Raw genomic sequence first — 22179 nt, forward strand, 5'->3', positions numbered from 1 at the left:
TTTTCTCCAAAGAACTTAATTTAATATTATGCTTTAGGGTTATTAAGACTTCATGAATAACACTTCTTCAGAATATTTTCTGATATGACACTATTGACCAGGGCACAAAATTGTGATTTGTGAATATTTAAAATTTATTTCCTAGGTAATTCTATGAACCAGAGCTTCTCAAAATGTGATCTGGGATTTCTTAAGAGTCCCTAATACTCTTTTAGGAGGTCCACAGTTTTAAAACTGTTTTCTTAACAGTGAGACTCTATTGACAACTTTCAAAATATTCATATTTGCACTGATGGTGCAAAAGTAATGGAAGGTAAAACTGCTAGTGAAGTGACACCAAATTGTACTGACAGTATATCCTTCATTGTTACACAATTTTTTTTCAAAGCCATTTTCACTTAAGAATGTCATTGATGAAACAGTAAAAATTTTATTACTTCTTCACACTTCAGTATGCATCTTTTAAATTCTGTTTGGTGAAATGGAGAGTATGCATAAATCAGTTCTACTGCGTAGTGAAGTATGATGGTTATCTCAAAGAAAAGCACTTGTACTGTTTTAAGTTGTAAGCTTTACTTGAAACAATGACAGAAACTCTGCTTATTCAGACTTGAATATTTGACAGACTTTTTTTTAAAAACCTGAAAGTGGTTGGCTGGTCCCTGTAGTGTTGCCAATGATGAAAGAAGAGCTTTCAAGTGAAAATTAGAACTTCGAAAAACTCTGAACTTGATGGATTTCCAATGGTTTAAAGGCTTATCAGTTGAAGTAGGTGGTGAAATTAGTGGATGTAATTTTTTTTATAAAGTATAATGATGTCAGCATCTAGAAGATGTGCATAATTCAGTGAACTGGCATTTTCCAAATGACCAATGCTTAATGTTACAAAAACATGCATGAGAGAAAGATCCAATCAAAGTATGGACTAAACCAATGGATTTTAATGTAGCAAAGTATAAACAGCTTATTGATATGGTTTCAGATTTTACCTTGTAAGTAACCTTTAAAAAACTTCTACTTCTCAAATTTTGAAGAGTAAATCTTATTACTTGAAAAACCTATTAAGATATTCCTCACTTTCCAACTAGGTATCTGTGAGACTAGGCATTATTTTGTATACATTAATCAAAACAACATGTCATGACATATGGAAGGCAGAAGCAGACATGAGAAACTCTCTTTTGTTAAGTCAGATTGTAAAGAGTTTCACAAAAATGTAAAATACAGCCACTTTTCTTAATCTTTTTTGAAAACAGTTATTTTTCATTAAAACATGTTATTTTAGTTAACATTTACTAGATCTATTTTTGTTAGTTGAAAATGAATTATATATAAATAAAGTTGTATGAGGTTTAATTTTTAACATGGTAACATATCAACAGATAAAACTCACATGAACAAAAGCTCTTTGGGGTCCTCACAATTTTTGAAGACTAAAGGAATCGTTAGAGCAAAGTTTGAAGACTGCTGCTATAAATCTTAAGATGTTAAATATTCTGATTTTTTGTATGTGTGAGTGAAGAAATAGGTGCTTAGACTTGAAACTGTGTCAATAACTTAGCAAAATAGTAACTGATTGATTTATAGGTCTGGTAATGTACTGTTTTTAATGTTTCTTTTTAGCCTCTGCGACTTGATATCAAAAGAAAGCTAACTGCTAGATCTGATCGAGTTAAGAGTGTGGATTTGCATCCTACAGAGCCATGGATGTTGGCAAGTCTTTACAATGGCAGTGTGTGTGTTTGGAATCATGAAACACAGGTAGGAATTTTTCAAGACTTTATTAGAAATAAAATACTATGTTAAACTGTTTTTATAATGAAAGAGAAGAAATAACAGAATCCAGAAGCTATATGCAAACTGCTTTCTCAAATTGGTACACAGTGTTTTAAATATGAAGGAACTAACATGTATGAAGGGATAGTTTATAGGAGAAACTGTCCTGGGTATGTTATATACAATATTTAAATATAACAACTCTGACTTAGGTAGTATTAGCTTTGTTTTGAAATTGAGAAAACTGATGCTATTATAGGATCACTTGTTAAAATATTTAATTGTTCATTTTCCATTCAGTGAATATTGTGTCTTAAGAATGGTATTTTAAAATTTATTTTTTCCCTTAAATATTCAGTGTAATGATATGCAGATAATTCTTTCAGCATTGTAGGGAATATATCAGGGAAATATTTATAATCAGCTTTTGATTATACACACATCTTACAGATTGTCTGCCTAGATGCCTGACTCATTCTCTTTTCCCTGAGTAAATAACATATCCTTCAAATTAGTTTATCTCATATTTTCCAGTCTTCCTAGAGTATATTTAAGAGTACAAAGAATATAGTTAGCACTGTTCCATACATTTGTGTCTAAAGTTAAGTTCTTGAAATCCAGGTAAAATGGACATTTGAGGAATTTAAAATGGCAAAATAGGATCAAGGAACCAAAGCCAGAAGTAAACCTAAAAACACCTGTACACTTTTATACTCACTGTAATGAAACAGAAATGTCTGTACACTAAACTCATACCCTGTATGAGACCTGATGGTTTATGAAACCGTTCTCACACTGCTATAAAAAACTACCTAAGACTGGGTAATTTATGAAGGAAAGAGTTTAATTGACTCACAGTTCCACAGGCTTAACAGGAAGCACGACTGGGAGGCCTTAGGGAACTTACAATCTTGGCAGCAGGGGAAGGGGAAGCAAGCACCTTCTTCACATGGTGGCAGGAGAGAGAGAGCGAAGCAGGAAGTGCCACACAGTTTTAAACCGTCAGGTCTCATGAGAAGTCATTATCACAAGAACAGCAAGGGAGAAATCCACCCCCACGATCCAATCACCTACCACCAGGGCCTTCCTCTAATTCAACATGTGATTCAGGTAGGGAAGCAAATCCAAACCATATCCTAGTCCATCAGTGACATTTTATACAAATTAACATTTTCTTTTCTGCTGTATCCCAGAGCCTATAACATCACCTGGCACATAGTAAGTGCTCAATAATTTCTTTGTTCTATGAATGAATAATAGGCATTTCTCTTATCACTAGTTCAGAATTTCTGTTCTTGGCAGTTTCAGATCTTGTGAATTCTTTTTGCTTTGATGCAAATAACCATTTTTCCCCCTTTTGCTTTAGTTCTTTAGATGTTTAAAGTATTTCTGATTTTATATTTAACAGATATGTTGGTGTCCTCTCTCCTTGATTATTCCTAGGGATTCTCTCTTATCAGCTACATTTACCTGTCTCTCAGCTCTATCACTTGACTGTCCTGTGTTCTAAAGCCCAGGCATACTTTTCTTATCTTTCTCTAGACTTTATTGTAATATATCACTGCTTTATCTGCATTTCCACTTTGCCTCCTTTTTCTCTTCTATCTATACCTTTTTGTGCCATGTAACAGGACCATCTGCTATGCCCTTTTGTAATTCATCTCATTGGTAATTTCACTTTTAATTTCCTTCTTTTCTCCAAGAATGGAGGTTCTGTGAGGACAAGGATATCCTCATCTTGTTTCCCACTAATGGTCCAGTGTATGGGGCACTTCCTGACACACTGTCAGGCTTGTAGTAGATACTCAGTAAGTCTTTGTTCAGTGATTGATCCGTCTTTGGTTCTCCCTGTTTTTTCCCCTGTGTTTATAGCACCAACAGGAGTTATTTACCACTCCTATATTGAGAGCAAATTCTTGAGAGAGCCAAAAACATTTTGGAAGTAAATTCAGATATATTTGAATTTCAAATATGGAGATACTATATACTTTTTGAGTTGGTACATGCAGTGGTTTAAAAAACACAGTATTTTAGGATTTGAAGCCACCTTGCTGATTAAATTATATAGGCAAGCTTTTTAACCATGCTGAGCCTCTGTTTATTAATCTGAAGTGAGGATGAAATTATTGCCTTCCCTACATCACAGGATTGTCAAAAAGATCAAATAAATTTAGATAAAAGTGTGAATGAAATCTATAAAGTACCATGTAAGTATTAGTCATTAGACATACTTTCCTAATCCACATTGAGCATTTGTCTGTATTGCATATGTAGCCTTTCTTACTCTTCATTTGCATCAGTCATATCCCCTAACATGGTCTTGAACCTTGGCTGTTTGTTCTGCATCTGCTTTATTTTTACTGTTCAGCAGATCCCTGGGTTTGTTGTCTCCTCATGAGCTTTGTGGATTTCTCTGCTGTGTTATAGATTGCATGTTCTGTCTACTCTCAGTATCTGTATCATAGTCAGCTGGTAGTAATTCTACAGGTTGGAGCCGAAGTCCCTCTTCATTCAGCCTTTGTCTAAAGAATCGTTGAACTCTGTCTTGAAAAGCCAGAGTAGGCTCAACAGTGCTTATCCAGTCCCTATTACTTTTTTAGCACACGTGGTTAATGAGTCATTAAGATTATATTGAGTTTCTTAGTTATTTCATTTTTGCACTCTGATACAAAAAAGGACTGGAAAATGATAGTTTGACTTTCAGAATTTTAAGAACAGGCATCAAAGAAGGAGGACAAAGAGGTACCATTATCTCTCCTTTTTTAGGAGGATCTCCTAGTTTTCTAGCTTTATGCTATATGTATAATTCCATTCTGAGCAGCTTGGGGGAACAAATGAATCACTGTTTTCATATTTTACTAATAAGAAATAACATTTATATGGAATCATATTGCTAAAGCATGCAAAAGAATTATACCTTGTTCAAGAGTCACTTTTATGGGTTTCAATTTCAAAAAGACTGACCGGGTGCAGTGGCTCATGCCTGTAATCCCAGCACTTGGGAGGCTGAGGCAGGTGAATCATTTGAGGCCAGGAGTTCGAGACTACCCTCGCCAACATGGTGAAACCCCATCTGTACTAAAAATACAAAAATTCGCTGGGCATGGTGGCGCACACCTGTAATCCAGCTACTTGGGTGACTGAAGCATGAGAATCACTTGAAGCCAAGAGGCAGAGGTTGCAGTGAGCTGAGATTGTGGCACTGTACTGCACTTTAGCCTGGGTGACAGAGTGAGACTGTCTCAAAAAGAAAAACTAAGCTAATTCATTCAACAAATACTTATTAAATACTAATTGTGTGCCAGCCACTGTTCTAGCTACTGCATATACAGTGTGAAAAATATTACTGCCTTCGGAGAGCTTAGCGGGAAAGACTGGCACTAAACATAATTATGAGGTGCTACATTATGAAAGGGAAGTACAAGTTTCCATGGGTGGGTTTTCAAGGCAGAAGGAACAGGAGGAGAGATGAGGCTGGGAGTAGCCAAAGGTGAGGCTGGAAAAGGGAGGGAGGGGCTGGATCACAGAGGATCTGGAATATCATCTTGTGGACATTTGCTTTCTCTTGTTTTTAAAAAGTGTTTTAATTTTGAATCTCCTGAAAGACAATTGGTCTTGTTAAAAAATTTAAATGTTAAGCTTTTATATTTTAAGCCTGAGAATATATTGAAATGAGAAATGATCTAAAAAATTGGATGTTTGAAATATAGCAGAGTAGATTTTGTGGTTATTTTCGTATAGCTCAGTTTGTGTATTCTTGATACATTTTAGACACTGGTGAAGACATTTGAAGTATGTGATCTTCCTGTTCGAGCTGCAAAGTTTGTTGCAAGGAAGAATTGGGTTGTGACAGGAGCAGTAAGTAATTAATATGAAACTCTATTCCCATTTTCTGAATTGATCAATGATTATGTAAATTAGTTGTAGGATTTTGACTCCCAATTTGTTTTTGTTAATTACAGCAATGTTTTGCAGCATAGACTTCATTTCTTGAGCCTGTAATAGTTTTTTGTATAATTGATAATAGAGATGATGTTTTTAAAATTTCTGTTTCTAGGATGACATGCAGATTAGAGTATTCAATTACAATACTCTGGAGAGAGTTCATATGTTTGAAGCACACTCAGACTACATTCGCTGTATTGCTGTTCATCCAACCCAGCCTTTCATTCTAACTAGCAGTGGTAAGAGATGACCACTTTTGGTCATGTGCATCTCTTTGGGTAATTCATTTTCGTTCACTGAGACATGCTATTCTTTAACTGCTGTTACAAATAGAATTCTAATTCCAAGCAGCCTTTAAACTATTTAGATCCATTACTGGGCTATTGATGCTGCTTGTGTTTGTACTTTAATGAAATATCAACTGTACTTAGGATTTGTATAATGAGTGCTCCAATTCCTGTCAGAGAAGACCTGCAAGTTTAGATGTTTAAACATCTGAAGAGAAAGGTCATTTACATATTGATGAGTGAGTTTTTGGCAAATTGCCATAGACTCTAGTCAGTTGAATGTATTTAAACTAGTTTGGTCCTAGGTATTATGTATAAGCAGTAGACCTCTTGGAGGACTGGTAAAAGAAATAGCCCTGAATTGGTAATAGCTCTTTGAAATGTTTCTAAACTAAAAATTAGGAACTAATTAAAAACTTTTTAAAAACCAGTCTTGTCAGGGCAAATGCTTGTTCTCTACATAGTCTTTGCTATCACTATTCAGTCATGCTTAGATTCTAATCAAATTTTTATTACTCTTTTGTCATTCTTTAATGCCCACTGAACTTTTAAGTTTTTTTCACAAAATTTTTATATTTGCTATTTTTAATCTATTTATTTAATCTCCATTTTTCTACAGAGTTAAATGTATTTTTAAGATAAATAAGCATTTTGAAAACTGTTCAGTTTTGATTCTATTTCTATAAGTAGTGAATTATGTGATTTGTGTTAGGTTTGCTTCCCCTGAAGACTGTGTCTTAGTTCTGAAGTAAAAAAATATAGAAATTAAAACTAACCTGAGACTTTCGTTCGGCCTAGATGATATGCTTATTAAGCTCTGGGACTGGGATAAAAAATGGTCTTGCTCGCAAGTGTTTGAAGGACACACCCATTATGTCATGCAGATTGTGATCAACCCCAAAGATAATAACCAGTTTGCCAGCGCCTCTTTGGACAGGACTATCAAGGTAGGGTGTTCACATGGTGTGTCAGTTATTCCTTATTAGTGAACTATACTTGCCTTAAGTGTTTTACTGTTGATTGGCCATAAATTTACCCATCTTAAAAGTGTTTCTCAAAAGCCTATTTTGAAGTCACAATAGGACTTCTCATTTTAATCTAAAGGACCTGTTTTGTTTAGAAAAATATTGTGGCAACTCAGTGCTCTTAATGAAGGAGCATTTTTTGTTGTGGAAGCAGCATGTCATAAAAATTTTTTGGCCTTTGGAAACCCAGAATAAGAAAATGCCCGTATCTTTTCTAGGTTACTACTTTCCTCTCCTTTTAGCATATTCATTATTGACTTCTGCTCATTGTTCATCTATTTTACATTTAAATTCCATATGCCTTTATTCTCTCTTTTTTGCTCCATTTCACCACACTGCTGCTGTATCTTCCTAAAACACAGATTGCATCTTGTCAGTTCCTGATCTAAGGATAAAGTCCAAATGCCTTAGTGTGGAATACAAGGATTTCCAAGACTAGCCTGGGCTATTATTATGCGATGTCTCCTACTGTCTACTCACCATCCTCTATAGAGAGGCCGTGAATGTTCACAAAACCTTACTTTATTGAACTGTTCCCTCTGCCTGCAGTTCTCTTTGTTTTCCTGTTTTGATATATTTTCCTCCAGAGAACTACTCAGCTTTTAAGGCTTTGCACAAATATTTGCTCTTGAGGAGCTCTTGTCAGACATCCACTTCATCTCTAGACAAATCAAGTTATGCTTATCCCATTTCTTCCACTGCTTTTTTGCCTCTGTTTCAGCCTTTCTTAGATTGAATTATACTTACATCTTTTTGGAAATCTTTCTCCCCTGAAATGCTGGATTTGGAGGGTAGAAATTATGTGTCAGTCGCTTCCCCCACACATTCAGTAGCAAACAGCAAAGCGCCTTACCTGTCCAAGATGCTTAATACATGTTGCAGTGAGTGCAGTTATGCTCCTTTTTTTTTTTTTTTTTTTTTGTTGAGGCGGAGTTTCGCTCTTGTTACCCAGGCTGGAGTGCAATGGCACGATCTCGGCTCACCGCAACCTCTGCCTCCTGGGTTTAGGCAATTCTCCTGCCTCAGCCTCCTGAGTAGCTGGGATTACAGGCATGCGCCACTGTGCCCAGCTAATTTTTTGTATTTTTAGTAGAGACGGGGTTTCACCATGTTGACCAGGATGGTCTCGATCTCTTGAACTCGTGATCCACCCGCCTCGGCCTCCCAAAGTGCTGGGATTACAGGCGTGAGCCACCGCTCCTGACTCCTTTTTTAATCATAATATTTAAAATAGTCCCATATGCATAGACTTAAATTAACTTTTATTACCTATGTAGCACTGTTAATAGTTTTCCTTTATGTAAAATGTTATGTGTCCGAATATCTTAGGGCTTTGACCTTAGTTATTTTGCTTTTCATTGGATTATCTTTGCTTATTTTTTCTTATTTTCTTTTTCTTTTTTTTTCTACCATTCAATCAGTATTATATCCTTGTTTTTTGACATAGATTAAGTTTGAAATTAGTTTTAAGCTTTTTTACTAAATTAGGTTTATCTTGAAAACAAGAATCATCTTCAGTTCCAGTAAAGTTTATTTTATACAGTAATTGATAAATATTTGTTACACATCTTTATACTCCCCACAGGGCCCCCCATCATACGGTGGGCACTCAGTAAATATTTGTAAAGATAAAGCTTAATCCTGTGCTGTGGTAATTTTTAACCATTTTCTACACTTTAAATTTTAATTAAGCAGTAATTATTTCCTTTTAATATATCTTTATGTATTTATTTATATATTTTTGAGTTACAGTCTCTGTTGCCTGCTGGAGTGCAGTGGCATGATCACCTTTCATTGCAACCTCAAATTTCTGGGCTGAACTGATCCTCCTGGCTCAGCCTCTCAAGTTGTTAGGACTACATGCATGTGCCATCATGGCCAGCTAATTTTTTACTTTTTTGTAGAGATGAGGTTTTGCTGTGTTGCCCAAGTTGGTCTTGAGTTCTTGGGCTCAAGTGATCCTTCCATCTGGGCCTCCTAAAGTGCTGGGATTACAGGTGTGAGCCACCATGCCCAGCCACTTTTAATATATCTTACTAAATCCACTTTCATGAGCTGTATATTAAATCTCTAATAAAGTAATTTCATACCCTTCAAGTAATATTTCTCAAAGTCTTAAACACTTAGATTCCTGGACTTCACTGTGGATTGACTGAGTTATAATCTCTAGAGATAAAGCCTGGAAATTGGTGCTTCTTTTAGAGAACACCATGGTGATTTCACCCCCTGAAAATTCAAGTAACATGAGAAAGAACAAAAACCAAACAGATTTAAAAATAAAATTTCATAGCTGTTCTCTCCTGAGCTTTGGCATTTTACATAATATGTCAGAAATGTGGTAGATTTGCCTTTTGAAAAGCAAGGCCTCATATTGACTGGCAGATGCTGTTGCTCTCTGAAGGTGTGGCAGTTGGGCTCTTCGTCACCAAACTTCACTCTGGAAGGACATGAGAAAGGCGTCAATTGCATTGATTACTACAGTGGTGGGGACAAACCATACCTCATTTCAGGTGCAGATGACCGTCTTGTTAAAATATGGGATTATCAGGTACAATTTTTCATAACCTCCTATATGTTAGATATGTCTCTTACTACTTCTTATAGGACAGTTAAGACTTGGGTTGTTGAAATCTGTTCACAGCATAATAACTTAAAGTATCAGTATTTGCACCTAAACTATGTTCCCAGATTTCTCCATAAAAATGAAAACAATGCATATCAAGATTTTAAAAATAAAATATCAGCATGTTCATATTTCATTTCATAACAGCATTTAGAAATTTTAACATTTTAATGTTGAATTTTCCTCCATAATCTTCATTCTTATTTGTAAGCCAGCAGATCAACAAATACCAATCATTTTGCCACATAGAACTCTTGTAAACCTAGTTATAACTCTTAACATGCTTCCTATCCCTAAGATTTTCTTATATTTTGATATTTTTTTCACAACAAAAGTTCTCATAAGCAATTAATAAAATGAGGCCTAGAAAGTCAGTTTTACCTTGAAATATTTTCAAATTTGTACTTATTCAGAATAAAAATATTAAATGCTAAAGCAGTACAGTCTAATTAGCCAGTGATAGTTGGTGTGAGTTTTAAGGGGAAAATCCATTATCCTGAGAATTTGGGGGAATAATATTCAGATGAAAGCCTGCTTGGTTTTTTCCCCCCTATTTAAATATGATAGTTATATTTACATTTATTTTATAAAATAATTAGATAAAATATATGTAAAACAAGATCATCCTATTTCAAAAATATCTGTATTGGATATTATTTAGATTGTCATAACTAATTACCATCATTTATAATGTATCTACACATTGAGAAATTTAAGGTTGGTCTGGTTACATGGTTTTCACTAATAAATGTTTTCTATTTCTTAATTACAGAATAAAACATGTGTGCAGACATTGGAAGGACATGCCCAAAATGTGTCTTGTGCCAGCTTTCATCCTGAGTTGCCAATTATTATTACAGGTTCAGAAGATGGTAAGTTAGAAGGGTATGTTTATTCCCTGTGTTGCTAACTACTGAGTGGGCATTTAAAGCAAGTAATGTCTCTGCATTGTAATTGGAGATTTCCAAGGATTTTGATTGAAGTACTAGACTTAAGCTATAAACAAAAGAGTAAAGGGACATTATTTTCATTAGCATCATTATTACCATTCTCATGTATTTTGATTTTGTCACTTAAATAAGAGGACCATCAGATGTCCTAGAGAAAAATTGAAAAAGCATGTGCTTTGGAGTCAAACAAACCTGTCAGGCTGTTACTTCATGAATGTGTGGTTTGGGCAAATTATGAAATGGAAACACATATATCCACTTCATAGGATTATAGTGAGAAGAAATCATGTGTAGAAAGCATCTGGCACATAGGAAATACTCTACCCAGAAAATCCGGTTATTATTTCATGTTTAAAATTGTAAGTCTTAGGTTTTGTTTCTTATATGTTGTCTGTTGTTAGTTTATGTTGCTTTTTAAAATCATTTAAAGACAGGAGATCAAAAAATTGGTCGTTAAACTGCCGGGAAGTGTTATCTTTTTGAATAGAAAGACTTCCATGGGTGTCTTACCTGACACAGTTTATTGTCAGATGTTTGTATCAAAAGGGAATATTTACATTGTTCTTTTTAGGAACAGTACGTATTTGGCATTCAAGCACCTACCGGCTAGAGAGCACACTGAATTATGGAATGGAGAGGGTATGGTGCGTGGCCAGTCTAAGAGGGTCCAACAATGTCGCTTTGGGCTATGATGAAGGGAGCATCATTGTTAAGGTAATTAAACTATCCCTCTCAGTAGGTGGGCATAGGCAAAGACATTTTCTTTGTATTTTAATATTGTCATCTTCCAATTCACCAGTTTTGTAAAACTGGCACTTCTTTGATTAAGCACTAGACATTAAGCAATGAAGATTTAAAGTGGAAGAAAGGAAATAGAGCTCTCTGTGAGGTGAAAAATAATCTGTTTTATTATGGTTTTATTCATTTTTCTTTTCTTTTTTTTTTTTTTTTTGAGACAGGGTCTTGCTCTGTCACTAGGCTGGAGTGCAGTGGTGCAATCTTGGCTTGTTGCAGACTCTGCCTCCTCGGTTCAAGCGATTCTCCTGCCTCAGCCTCCCAAGTTGCTGGGGACTACTACACCCAGCTAATTTTTGTAATTTTAGTAGAGATGGGGTTTCACCGTGTTGGCCAGGATGGTCTTGATCTCTTGACCTCGTGATCCTCCCGTCTTGGCCTCCGAAAGTGCTGTGATTACAGGCGTGAACCACTGTGCCTGGCTTCATTTTCCTTTTCATTGCTGAGAGCTATTTGTCTTTCTTTCAGCTTGGTCGGGAGGAACCTGCAATGTCCATGGATGCCAATGGAAAGATAATTTGGGCCAAGCATTCAGAAGTCCAGCAGGCCAACCTAAAGGCAATGGGAGATGCTGAAATTAAAGATGGAGAAAGATTGCCACTGGCAGTAAAGGATATGGGCAGTTGTGAAATATACCCTCAGACTATTCAGCACAATCCTAATGGGCGGTAAGCCATCACCAAAATTTGTCTCTCAGCTTCTGTGTATGTTAGAACAGGTTTGCAGATCCACAGTCCACTCTTAACTTGTGGTTGGCATCTCTGATCATTCCTCTGTGTGCTTTTGCCCTGGCCCCACAATTCTCAGCACAGCTATAGGTAGCCATGCTAGTCGAACAAGTTGGCATGAAAGATAGAGCATGTTTGCCCTCCTGGCCTTGTTCTATACCACACAATTTTGAATAGTTAAATAGTACTATTTACTGTTATTTCACATGCATTGAGTTTGTGTTCTTGTGTGCTCCTTTGAGGGCAAGGAGTATGTCTTATGCTGAGACTTGGTAGGTGCCCTCTCTAAATGCTTGCTGACTTACTGCTCTTAAGAAGAAAACCTGACTCTGAGATGTGTGTCTTTTGAAAAAGTTTTGCGATTGGTAATAATTCTGTTTCTTATGTGTAATTTGAACTGTTAGTTGAACTTCTCCCTTAAGATTTGTAAGTCACCAAACATCTGGTGAGAGAAGAGTTTCTAGCACAGTTAAGTCTAAACCTGTGGAGCTTTAAATATTATTTTACAATAGATCTGGGCATCTTGTAATGCTGTCCTGAGTATTGAAAAAGACAAAAGATAAAACCAAGTATGCCGCCTAGTTCAGTAAATGGTATTCATAATTATTTGTAACATAATAGTCTTATGAAGGTTAAGAATGCATTAGGAGTATTTCCCTTAATATCGTAAAACATTCTTTGCCATAAGTTTTGCCTTTGGCAGTCTTTTGATACCAGCCTTTACAGTGTTATAAATAACTTTAAAGAGAGTTGTTTTAAAGCCATTGGGAAAATTTTAGTTGACTATGCAGCATTGTGTTGTTTTTTTTTTTTTTTTTTGAGACAGAGTTTCGCTCTGTTACCCAGGCTGGAGTGCAATTGTGTAATCTCGGCTCACCGCAACCTCCGCCTCCTGGGTTCAGGCAATTCTCCTGCCTCAGCCTCCTGAGTAGCTGGGATTACAGGCATGCACCACCATGCCCAGCTAATTTTTTGTATCTTTAGTAGAGTCGGGGTTTCACTATGTTGACCAAGATGGTCTTGATCTCCTGACCTCGTGATTCACCCGCCTTGGCCTCCCAAAGTGCTGGGATTACAGGCGTGAGCCAAGCATTCTGTTTTTACTCATTATTTAAATGTTAAAATATCTTCTGTGTTTTGATAAATTTAACAGTCTTTAAAAACTGGAGTGAGATATTTGAATGACCAGCTTTAAAATGAAGATAGTCTTTGCAATAATATAGTGCCTTCCTGTGGTATAAATGTCATGAGCAAAGTGCTAGGCATCTTGGTGCTCAACAAGTACTGGTTGAATAATTGGAATCCTCCTCCCTTGCATCTCCAGCCATTCTCACCTTCCTGTCTCTAGTTGCCTTTATTTATGAGAAGGCTATTCCAGTAACATTTCAGCAGTAGTGCCATATTCATAATTTCCTTTTTGATTTGTTGGCTAGAATTTTTCTTGTAGCTTTGTATTCAAAGAAATGCATAACATTTAAAAGATGTTAAATTGTAATAATGAGCTAAAACGTTTGTTATTAGAATTCTTTTACCATTAACATGAATTACTGTTTCTTAACTCCTACGTGTCTTTGGTCCTCTGTACTTCCCTCCCTGGCTTCGGTGATTTCTAGGTTTGTGGTGGTCTGTGGTGATGGGGAGTATATCATCTACACGGCAATGGCATTGAGAAACAAGAGCTTTGGATCTGCTCAGGAGTTTGCATGGGCCCACGATTCCTCAGAGTAAGTTTTGCCTGTGCGATAGCCAGCTTGCCCTGATTGCAGATGTGTTATGTGCTGCTTGAGAGACTCGAGGCTTGATGTTGGCTGTGCTTCTCCTTGTTAAAAAACAGTTCTCACCAGAGCTGTCCACTGTAAGATTAGAGTCAGAGGCAACTATATAGCCTGAGCTGTCTTTGCCCTTTCTTTGTTCTGTGTTGAGCTCGCTCACTCAAGCTGATATAATCCATTCCTATGGGGATCCAGAACCCATTTCGTTGATGAAGCCCATGGCAGGACCTGTTGCTTTATGGGCTTAAGGCACAGTAGACCCTCAAGTCTGCTTTGACAGGCCTTGGCATGCCCTCCCTAACATGTGGTGTCCTGAGGTGCTACTGCCCCTTTATAAGCTACTTGGGAGGGATGCTGTGATTTGATCATTTTGATGAGAAATTTATTAAAACTTATTTTCTGTGATTGTTCCCGCTGCCTGTTCTTAACTAATTTCTGTCTGAATCCAGAGTGTTCGTAAAATGTTCTCATTAAAAGCAGGAAAGATGGTTTAACTCTGGCTTTTTTACTAGTCGTTGGCTCTGGTTCCTTTCTTTATCCCTGTTTAATGCATGTAATAAACATTAGGGGTTTGGTGTTTTCAGAGCACACAACTGAATTACATCTTCACAGTTTTTTTTAGTTTTGTTTGCCCCACATTTTATGTTTCATCTTGCCCCCAACAGTGGGGTAACTTAAGCCTCAGCACTGCAAAAGAAGATACATTCTAAAAAATGTTATAACAGTAATTGATTGAGAGGTATGGAATTGTTCTGATCTTTTCATGAATTTCCTAAATACACTTATACACATATAGTTCTGTGTATTCAAAAGTACTTTTATCTTAAGCAAAGTTACAGTTTATGAATTGCTTTCTCTCACCAAGAAAGCAATTTTGATAGTTCCCTTTTTTCAGCTTTATCCAGCTAAGACCTTGCTCAGCATCTTTCCTGTTCTGAGCAAAGCTCTCATCACATCACTTCCTCACACAATCTCAAATATCCAGTGATAGCCACAGCCCCTTTTTTCAAGGCAGAGGCCTGAAAATAATCAGTTTCCTAGGTTGTTGCTGAGTATGACTGACTAATGAGCCATTTGTCACAGTTGTTATTATTTAAGTCACCCTTATTGAGGTATAATTTACTGAAGACAGAATGTACCATTTAATTGTACAGTGGTCCCCCCATCTGTGGTTTCCCTTCCTGCAGTTTTAGTTACCCACAGTCAACTGTGTTCCAAAAATATTAAGTGAAAAAGTCCACAAATAAACAACTCATAAGTTTTAACTTGCCCAGTGTTCTGAGTCGCGTGATGAAATCTTGAGCCATCCCACCTGGGACATGAATCATCCCCTTGTCTAGCATATCTATATTGTATATGCTACCCATCTCTTACATTATAGGAAAAAACGTAGTGTATATAGGATTCACTACTATCTGAAGTTTCAGGTATCCATTGGGGCTTAGAACATATCCCCCATGGATAAGGGAGGACTGCTGGTCATGTCAGTAGATTTGGGCAAATGTATGTAATCCATAACCACCAACAGAGTCAAATGAACATTTCTGTCATCCACCCAAAATCCCCTTGTCTCCAGTAACAGTCAGCCACAACCCCCTACCCACCCATTCCCCAGTACCATCAAACCAGTCTGCCTTTTGTCACTGTATAGATTAGATTTGTCTTTAGAGTTTCATATAAATGGAATCATACAGTATGCACTCTTGTGTCTAGCATCTTTTGTTCATATAATGTTTTTGAGATTCATCCATATTCTTCCCTGAATTAGTAATGTGTTTCTTTATTTGCAGAGTAGTATTTCAGTGTATGAAAACACCATAATTTGTTTAATCATTCAACTATTGTGGACATTTGGGTCATTTTCAGTTTCTAAAATGGTTTGTAAGCCCTAGTAATTCATGTCATACACAGTGTTAAATCATTTCTCCAACTGTAAGGAGTTCTCTGATCTCTTAGGAAAACAGTACATCAGAGAATCTTCAAATACTATTTTATATTTTTGCATAATTACTGAAAAAATTTGAAGATATTTTCAATATTTGGTGGAATTATGATTTAGTATATAATATGTTACATTTGCCTTCCCTTTTTTCTCCCAGGTATGCAATAAGAGAGAGCAACAGTGTTGTAAAGATATTTAAGAACTTTAAGGAAAAAAAATCATTTAAACCAGATTTTGGAGCAGAAAGTGAGTGTGGTCTACATATGATACATATTTAGATGCTTTTTAATGTCTCAAAAATGCCTAAGCAAAGCTCTTTTTATGTTCCCTTTAGGTATCTATGGAGGCTTCTTATTGGGAGTCAGATCTGTAAATGGCTTAGCCTTCTATGACTGGGACAATACAGAACTCATAAGAAGAATTGAAATTCAGCCCAAACATGTGAGTTTCCCCTCCATTGTTGTTTCTGGAATATTTTTGTGATGAGTTCTGGGTCCCTAAGGCCAAGAAGTGTCTTTTGTACTCTGCTGTCCCTCTTCCATTGTCAAAAGACATTTAAAATATAAAACAGCACTTAGAATTTGTATAACTTTTTGTACTTTTGAAATACACAATGTCTACTGCCTCATTAGGATACCACAATCCTGATTTTCTGAGCAATTGAAGGTAAGTGGGAGTGCCATTTTGACAGAAGGAAAAAACATGCTTTGAGAACAGGAAGTCAGAGAATTCTTGACTTGGAAAGGCCTTCTTCCACATAGTTCAGAAAACCTTTTCATATGTTTTGATAATAGCTGCTTGAACTTGAGGTGACCATCTTCAGTGACAAAGTGTTTACATTTAGAACTGCCCACTGCTTTGACAGTTTTCACTGTCAGGAGATTATCTTTGGAAACCAACCAGCTGTCCTCGGGTCTGGGTTCTAGAGCATGCATTCTTTTTTTTTTTTTTTTAATTGTACTTTAGGTTCTGGGGTATGTGTGCAGATCATTCAGGATTGTTGCATAGGTACACACATGGCAATGTGGTTTGCTGCCTCCATACCCCTGTCACCTACATCTGGCATTTTTCCCCATGTTATCCCTCCCCGACCTCCCAACCCCACACTATCCCTCCCTTGGCCCCCACCCAACAGACCCCAGTGTGTGATGCTCCCCTCCCTGTGTCCATGTGTTCTCATTATTTAACACTCGCCTATGAGTGAGAACATGCAGTGTTTGATTTTCTGTTCTTGTGTTAGTTTGCTGAGAATGATGGTTTCCAGATTCATCCATGTCCCTACAAAGGACACAAACTCATCATTTTTTATGGCTGCATAGTATTCCATGGTGTACATGTGCCACATTTTCCTTGTCCATTCTATCATCGATGGGCATTTGGATTGGTTCCAAGTCTTTGCTATTGTAAACAGTGCTGCTATGAACATATGTGTGCATGTCTCTTTATAACAGAATGGTTTATAATCCTTTGGGTATATTATCCAGTAATGGGATTGCTGGGTCAAATGGAATTTCTATTTCTAGGTCCTTGAGGAAGTGCCACACTGTCTTCCACAATGGTTGAACTAATTTACACTCCCACCAACAGTGTAAAAGTGTTCCTATTTCTCCACATCCTCTCCAGCATCTGTTGTCTCCAGATTTTTTAATAATTGCCATTCTAACTGGTGTGAAATAGTATCTCAATGTGGTTTTGATTTGCATTTCTCTAATAATCAGTGATGATGAGCATTTTTTTATGTGTTTGTTGGCCTCATATATGTCTTCTTTTGCAAAGTGTTCATATCCTTCACCCACTTTTGGATGGGTTTTTTTTTTTCTTGTAAATCTGTTTTGGTTCTTTGTAGATTCTGGATATTAGCTTTGTCAGATGGTAGATTGCAAAAATTTTTTCCCATTCTGTTGGTTGCTGGTTCACTCTAATGATTGTTTCTTTTGCTGTACAGAAGCTCTGGAGTTTAATTAGGTCCCATTTGTCTATTTTAGCTTTTGTTGCCAATGCTTTTGGTGTGTTAGTCATGAAATCCTTGCCTATGCCTATGTCCTGAATGGTTTTGCCTAGATTTTCTTCTAGGGTTTTTGTGGTGTTAGGTCTTATGTTTAAGTCTTTAATCCATCTGGAGTTAATTTTAGTGTAAGGTGTCAGGAAGGGGTCCAGTTCCTGCTTTCTGTACATGGCTAGCCAGTTTTCCCAACACCATTTATTAAACAGGAAATCCTTTCCCCATTGCTTGTTTTTGTCTGGTTTGTCAAAGATCAGATGGTTGTAGATGTGTGGTGTTGCCTCCAGGGCCTCTGTCTGTTCCAATGGCCTATATCTCTGTTTTGGTACCAGTACCATGCTGTTTTGATTACTGTAGCCTTGTAGTATAGTTTGAAATCAGGTAGCCTGATGCCTCCAGCTTTGTTCTTTTTGCTTAGGATTGTCTTGGCTCCGCAGGCTCTCTTTTGGTTTCATATGAAATTTAAGGTGGTTTTCTCCAGTTCTGTGAAGAAGGTCATTGGTAGCTTGATGGTGATCGCGTTGAATCTATAAATTACTTTGGGCAGTATGGCCATTTTCACAATAGTGATTCTTCCTAACCATGAGCATGGAATGTTTCTCCATCTGTTTGTGTCCTCTCTTTCTTCCTTGAGCAGTGGTTTGTAGTTCTCCTTGAAGAGGTCCTTTACATCCTTTGTTAGTTGTATTCCTAGGTATTTTATTCTCTTTGTAGCAATTGTGAATTGGAGTTTGCTCATGATTTGGCTTTCTGTTAGTCTGTTATTGGTGTATAAAAATATTTGTGATTTCTGCACATTTATTTTGTATCCTGAGACTTTGCTGAAGTTGCTTATCAGTTTAAGGAGATTTTGGGCTGAGATGATAGGGTCTTCTAAATATACAATCATATCATCTGCAAATAGAGACAATTTGACTTCTTCTTTTCCTAATTGAATACCCATTATTTTTTTTTCTTGCCTACTTGCTCTGGCTAGAACTTCCAATACTATATTGAATAGGAGTGGTGAGAGGGCATCCTTGTCTAGTGCCGGATTTCAAAGGGAATGCTTCCACCTTTTGCCCATTCAGTGTGATATTGGCTGTAGGTTTGTCGTAAATAGCTTTTATTGTTTTGAGATACATTCCTTTGATAGCTAGTTTATTGAGAGTTTTTAGCATAAAGGGCTGCTGAATTTTGTCGAAAGCCTTCTCTGCATCTATTGAGATAATCGTGTGGTTTTTATCTTTGGTTCTGTTTATGTGGTAAATTATGTTTATAGAGTTGCGTATGTTGAACCAGCCTTGCATCCCTGGAATGAAGCCTACTTGATCGTGATGGATAAGCTTTTTGATATGCTGTTGCAATCGGTTTGCCAGTATTTTATTGAAGATTTTTGCATCTGTGTTCATCATGGATATTGGCCTGAAGTTTTCTTTCCTTGTTGAGTCTCTGCTGTGTTTTGGTATCAGGATGATGTTGGTCTCATAAAATGATTTGGGAAGGGTTCCCTCTTTTTGGATTGTTTGGAATAGTTTTAGAAGGAATTGTACCAGCTCCTCTTTGTATGTCTGGAAGAATTCAGCTGTGAACCTGTCTGGACCTGGACTTTTTTTGGTTGGTAGGCTCTTAATTGCTGCCTCAACTTCAGCCCTCGTTATTGGTCTGTTCAAGGTTTCAACTTCTTCCCGGTTTAGGCTTGGGAGGGTGCAGGTGTCCAGGAATTTATCCATTTCTTCCAGGTTTACTGGTTTATGTGCATGGAGTTGTTTGTAGTAATCTCTGATTGTAGTTTGTATTTCTGTGGAATCAGTGGTGATATCCCCTTTATTGTTTTTATTGCATCTATTTTATTCTTCTCCCTTTTCTTTTTTATTTATCTGGCTAGTGGTCTATTTTGTTGATCTTTTCAGAAAACCAGCTCCTGGATTTATTGACTTTTTTTTTGAAGGGTTTTTTATGTCTCTATCTCCTTCAGTTCTGCTCTGATCTTAGTTACTGCTTGTCTTCTGCTAGCTTTTGAGTTTTTTTGATCTTGCTCCTCTTGGCTCTTTCTATTTTGACAATAGGGTGTCGATTTTAGATATTTCCTTGTTTTTCATGTGGGCATTTATTGCTATAAATTTTGCTCTAGACACTGCTTTAATGTGTCCCAGAGATTCTGGTACATTCTGTCTTCGTTTTTGTTGGTTTCAAAGAACATCCTTATTTCTGCCTTCATTTCATTGTTTATCTAGTCAACACTCAAGAGCCAGTTGTTCCGTTTCCATGAAGCTGTGTGGTTCTGAGTTAGTTTCTTAATTCTGAGTTCTAATTTCATTGCCCTGTGGTTTGAGAAACTGTTTGTTATGATTTCTGTTCTTTTGCATTTGTGGAGGAGTGATTTACTTCCAATTATGTGGTCAGTTTTAGAGTAGATGCAATGTGGTGCTGAGACGAATGTATATTCTGTGGATTTGGGGTGGAGAGTTCTGTAGATGTCTATTAGCTCTACTTGGTGCAGATCTGAGTTCAAGTTCTGGATAACCTTGTTAATTTTCTTATTGATCTAATATTGACAGTGGAGTGTTAAAGTCTCCCACTATTGCGTGGGAGTCTAAGTCTCTTTGTAAGTTGTTAAGAAATTGTTTTATGTACCTGGGTGCTCCTGTATTGGGTGTGTATATATTTAGGATCATTAGCTCCTCTTGATGCATTGATCCTTTTACCATTATGTAATGCCCTTCTTTGTCTCTTTTGATCTTTGTTGGTTTAAAGACCATTTTATCAGAGACTAGAATTGCAACTGCTGCTTTGTTTTGCTCTCCATTTGCTTGATAAATCTTCCTCCATCCCTTTATTTTGAGCCTATGTATGTCCTTGCACGTGAGATGGGTTTCCTGCATACAGCACACTGATGAGGTCTTGATTTTTTATCCAATTTGTCAGTCTGTGTCTTTCAATTGGGGCATTTAGCCGATTTACATTTAGGGTTAATATCATTATGTGTGAATTTGATCCTGCCATTTTGATGCTAGCTTGATGTTTTGCCTGTTGATGCAGTTTTTTCATTGTGTCGATGGTCTTGACCATTTATTATGTTTTTGGAGTGGCTGATACTGGTTGTTCCTTTGCTTGTTTAGTGCTTCTTTCAGGAGCTCTTGTAAGGCAGGCCTGGAGATGATGAAATCTCTCAGTAATTGCTTGTCCATAAAGGCTTTTCTTTTTCCTTTGTTTATGAAGCTTAGTTTGGCTGGATATGAAATTTTAGGTTGTAAGTTCTTTTCTTTAAGGTTATTGAATATTGGCCCCCACTCTCTTCTGGCTTGTAGGTTTTCTGCTGAGAGATCTCCTATGAGTCTGATGGGCTTCCCTTTGTGGGTAATCTGATCTTTTTCTCTGGCTGCCCTTAGCATTTTTTCCTTCATTTCAACTCTGGTAATCTGACAATTATGTGCCTTGGGGTTGCTCTTCTTGAGGAATATCTTTGTGGTGTTCTCTGTATTTCCTGGACTTGAATGGTGGCCTGGCTTTCTAGGTTGGGGAAGTTCTCCTGGATAATATCCTGAAGAGTGTTTTCCAGCTTGGATTCATTCTCTCCATCATATTCAGGTACAGTTATCAAACGTAGATTAGGTCTTTTCACATAATCCCCTATTTCTTGGAGGCTTTATTCATTTCTTCTCACTCTTTTTTCTCTATTCTTGCCTTCTTATTTTATTTCATTGAGTTGATCTTCAATCTCTGATATCCTTTCTTCTGCTTGGTCGATTTGGCTATTGAAACTTGTGTATGCTTCACAAAGTTCTCATGCTGTGTTCTTCAGCTCCATCAAGTTGTTTATATTCTTCTCTAAGCTGTTTATTCTAGTTAGCATCTCATCTAACCTTTTTTCTAGGTTCTTCGTTTCTTTGCATTGGGTTAGCACATGTTCTTTTAGCTCTGAGAAGTTTGTTATTACCCACCTTCTGAAGCCTGTTTCTGTCAACTTATCAGATTCATTCTCCATCCATCTTTGATCCATAGCTGGTGAGGAGTTGTGATCTTTGGAGGAGGAGAGGCTTTCTTCTTTCTGGTGTTTTCATCCTTTTTGTGCTGGTTTCTTCCCATCTTAGTGGCTTTATCTACCTGTGGTCTTTGTAGTTGGTGACTTTCAGATGGGGTCTCTGAGTGGATGTCCTTTTTGTTGATGGTGAAGTTATTTATTTCTTAGTTTTCCTTCTAACAGTCAGGCCCCTCTGCTGCAGGACTGCTGGAGGTCCTCTCCACACCTTGCTTGCCTGGGAATCACCCACAGGGTCTGCATAACAGTACGAGTTGCTGCCAGTTTCTTCTGTTATCTTCATCCCAGAAGGGTACCTGCCAGATGTCGGCCT

General features: G+C 37.0%; 1 protein-coding gene across 3 annotated transcripts in view; it reads left to right on the forward strand.

Moving 5' to 3' along the window:
* COPB2 (coat protein complex I subunit beta 2) overlaps positions 1 to 22179 on the forward strand; it is a 47533-nt gene that overhangs the window by 4050 nt on the left and 21304 nt on the right. For all 3 annotated transcript variants that reach the window (XR_013528611.1, XM_035278293.3, XM_002759545.7), the window contains exons 2-12: positions 1624 to 1761; positions 5548 to 5634; positions 5834 to 5960; positions 6807 to 6955; positions 9435 to 9581; positions 10429 to 10528; positions 11178 to 11320; positions 11870 to 12069; positions 13743 to 13853; positions 16001 to 16089; positions 16178 to 16284. Coding sequence is in view for 2 of the 3 variants with exons in the window: in XM_035278293.3 (XP_035134184.1) it covers positions 1624 to 1761; positions 5548 to 5634; positions 5834 to 5960; positions 6807 to 6955; positions 9435 to 9581; positions 10429 to 10528; positions 11178 to 11320; positions 11870 to 12069; positions 13743 to 13853; positions 16001 to 16089; positions 16178 to 16284 (1398 nt within the window). In the remaining variant the exon portion in view is untranslated. The remainder of the gene's footprint in view (positions 1 to 1623; positions 1762 to 5547; positions 5635 to 5833; positions 5961 to 6806; positions 6956 to 9434; positions 9582 to 10428; positions 10529 to 11177; positions 11321 to 11869; positions 12070 to 13742; positions 13854 to 16000; positions 16090 to 16177; positions 16285 to 22179) is intronic.

Source organism: Callithrix jacchus, chromosome 17 (assembly GCF_049354715.1).
Source record: "Callithrix jacchus isolate 240 chromosome 17, calJac240_pri, whole genome shotgun sequence".
Classification (NCBI taxonomy): domain Eukaryota; kingdom Metazoa; phylum Chordata; class Mammalia; order Primates; family Cebidae; genus Callithrix; species Callithrix jacchus.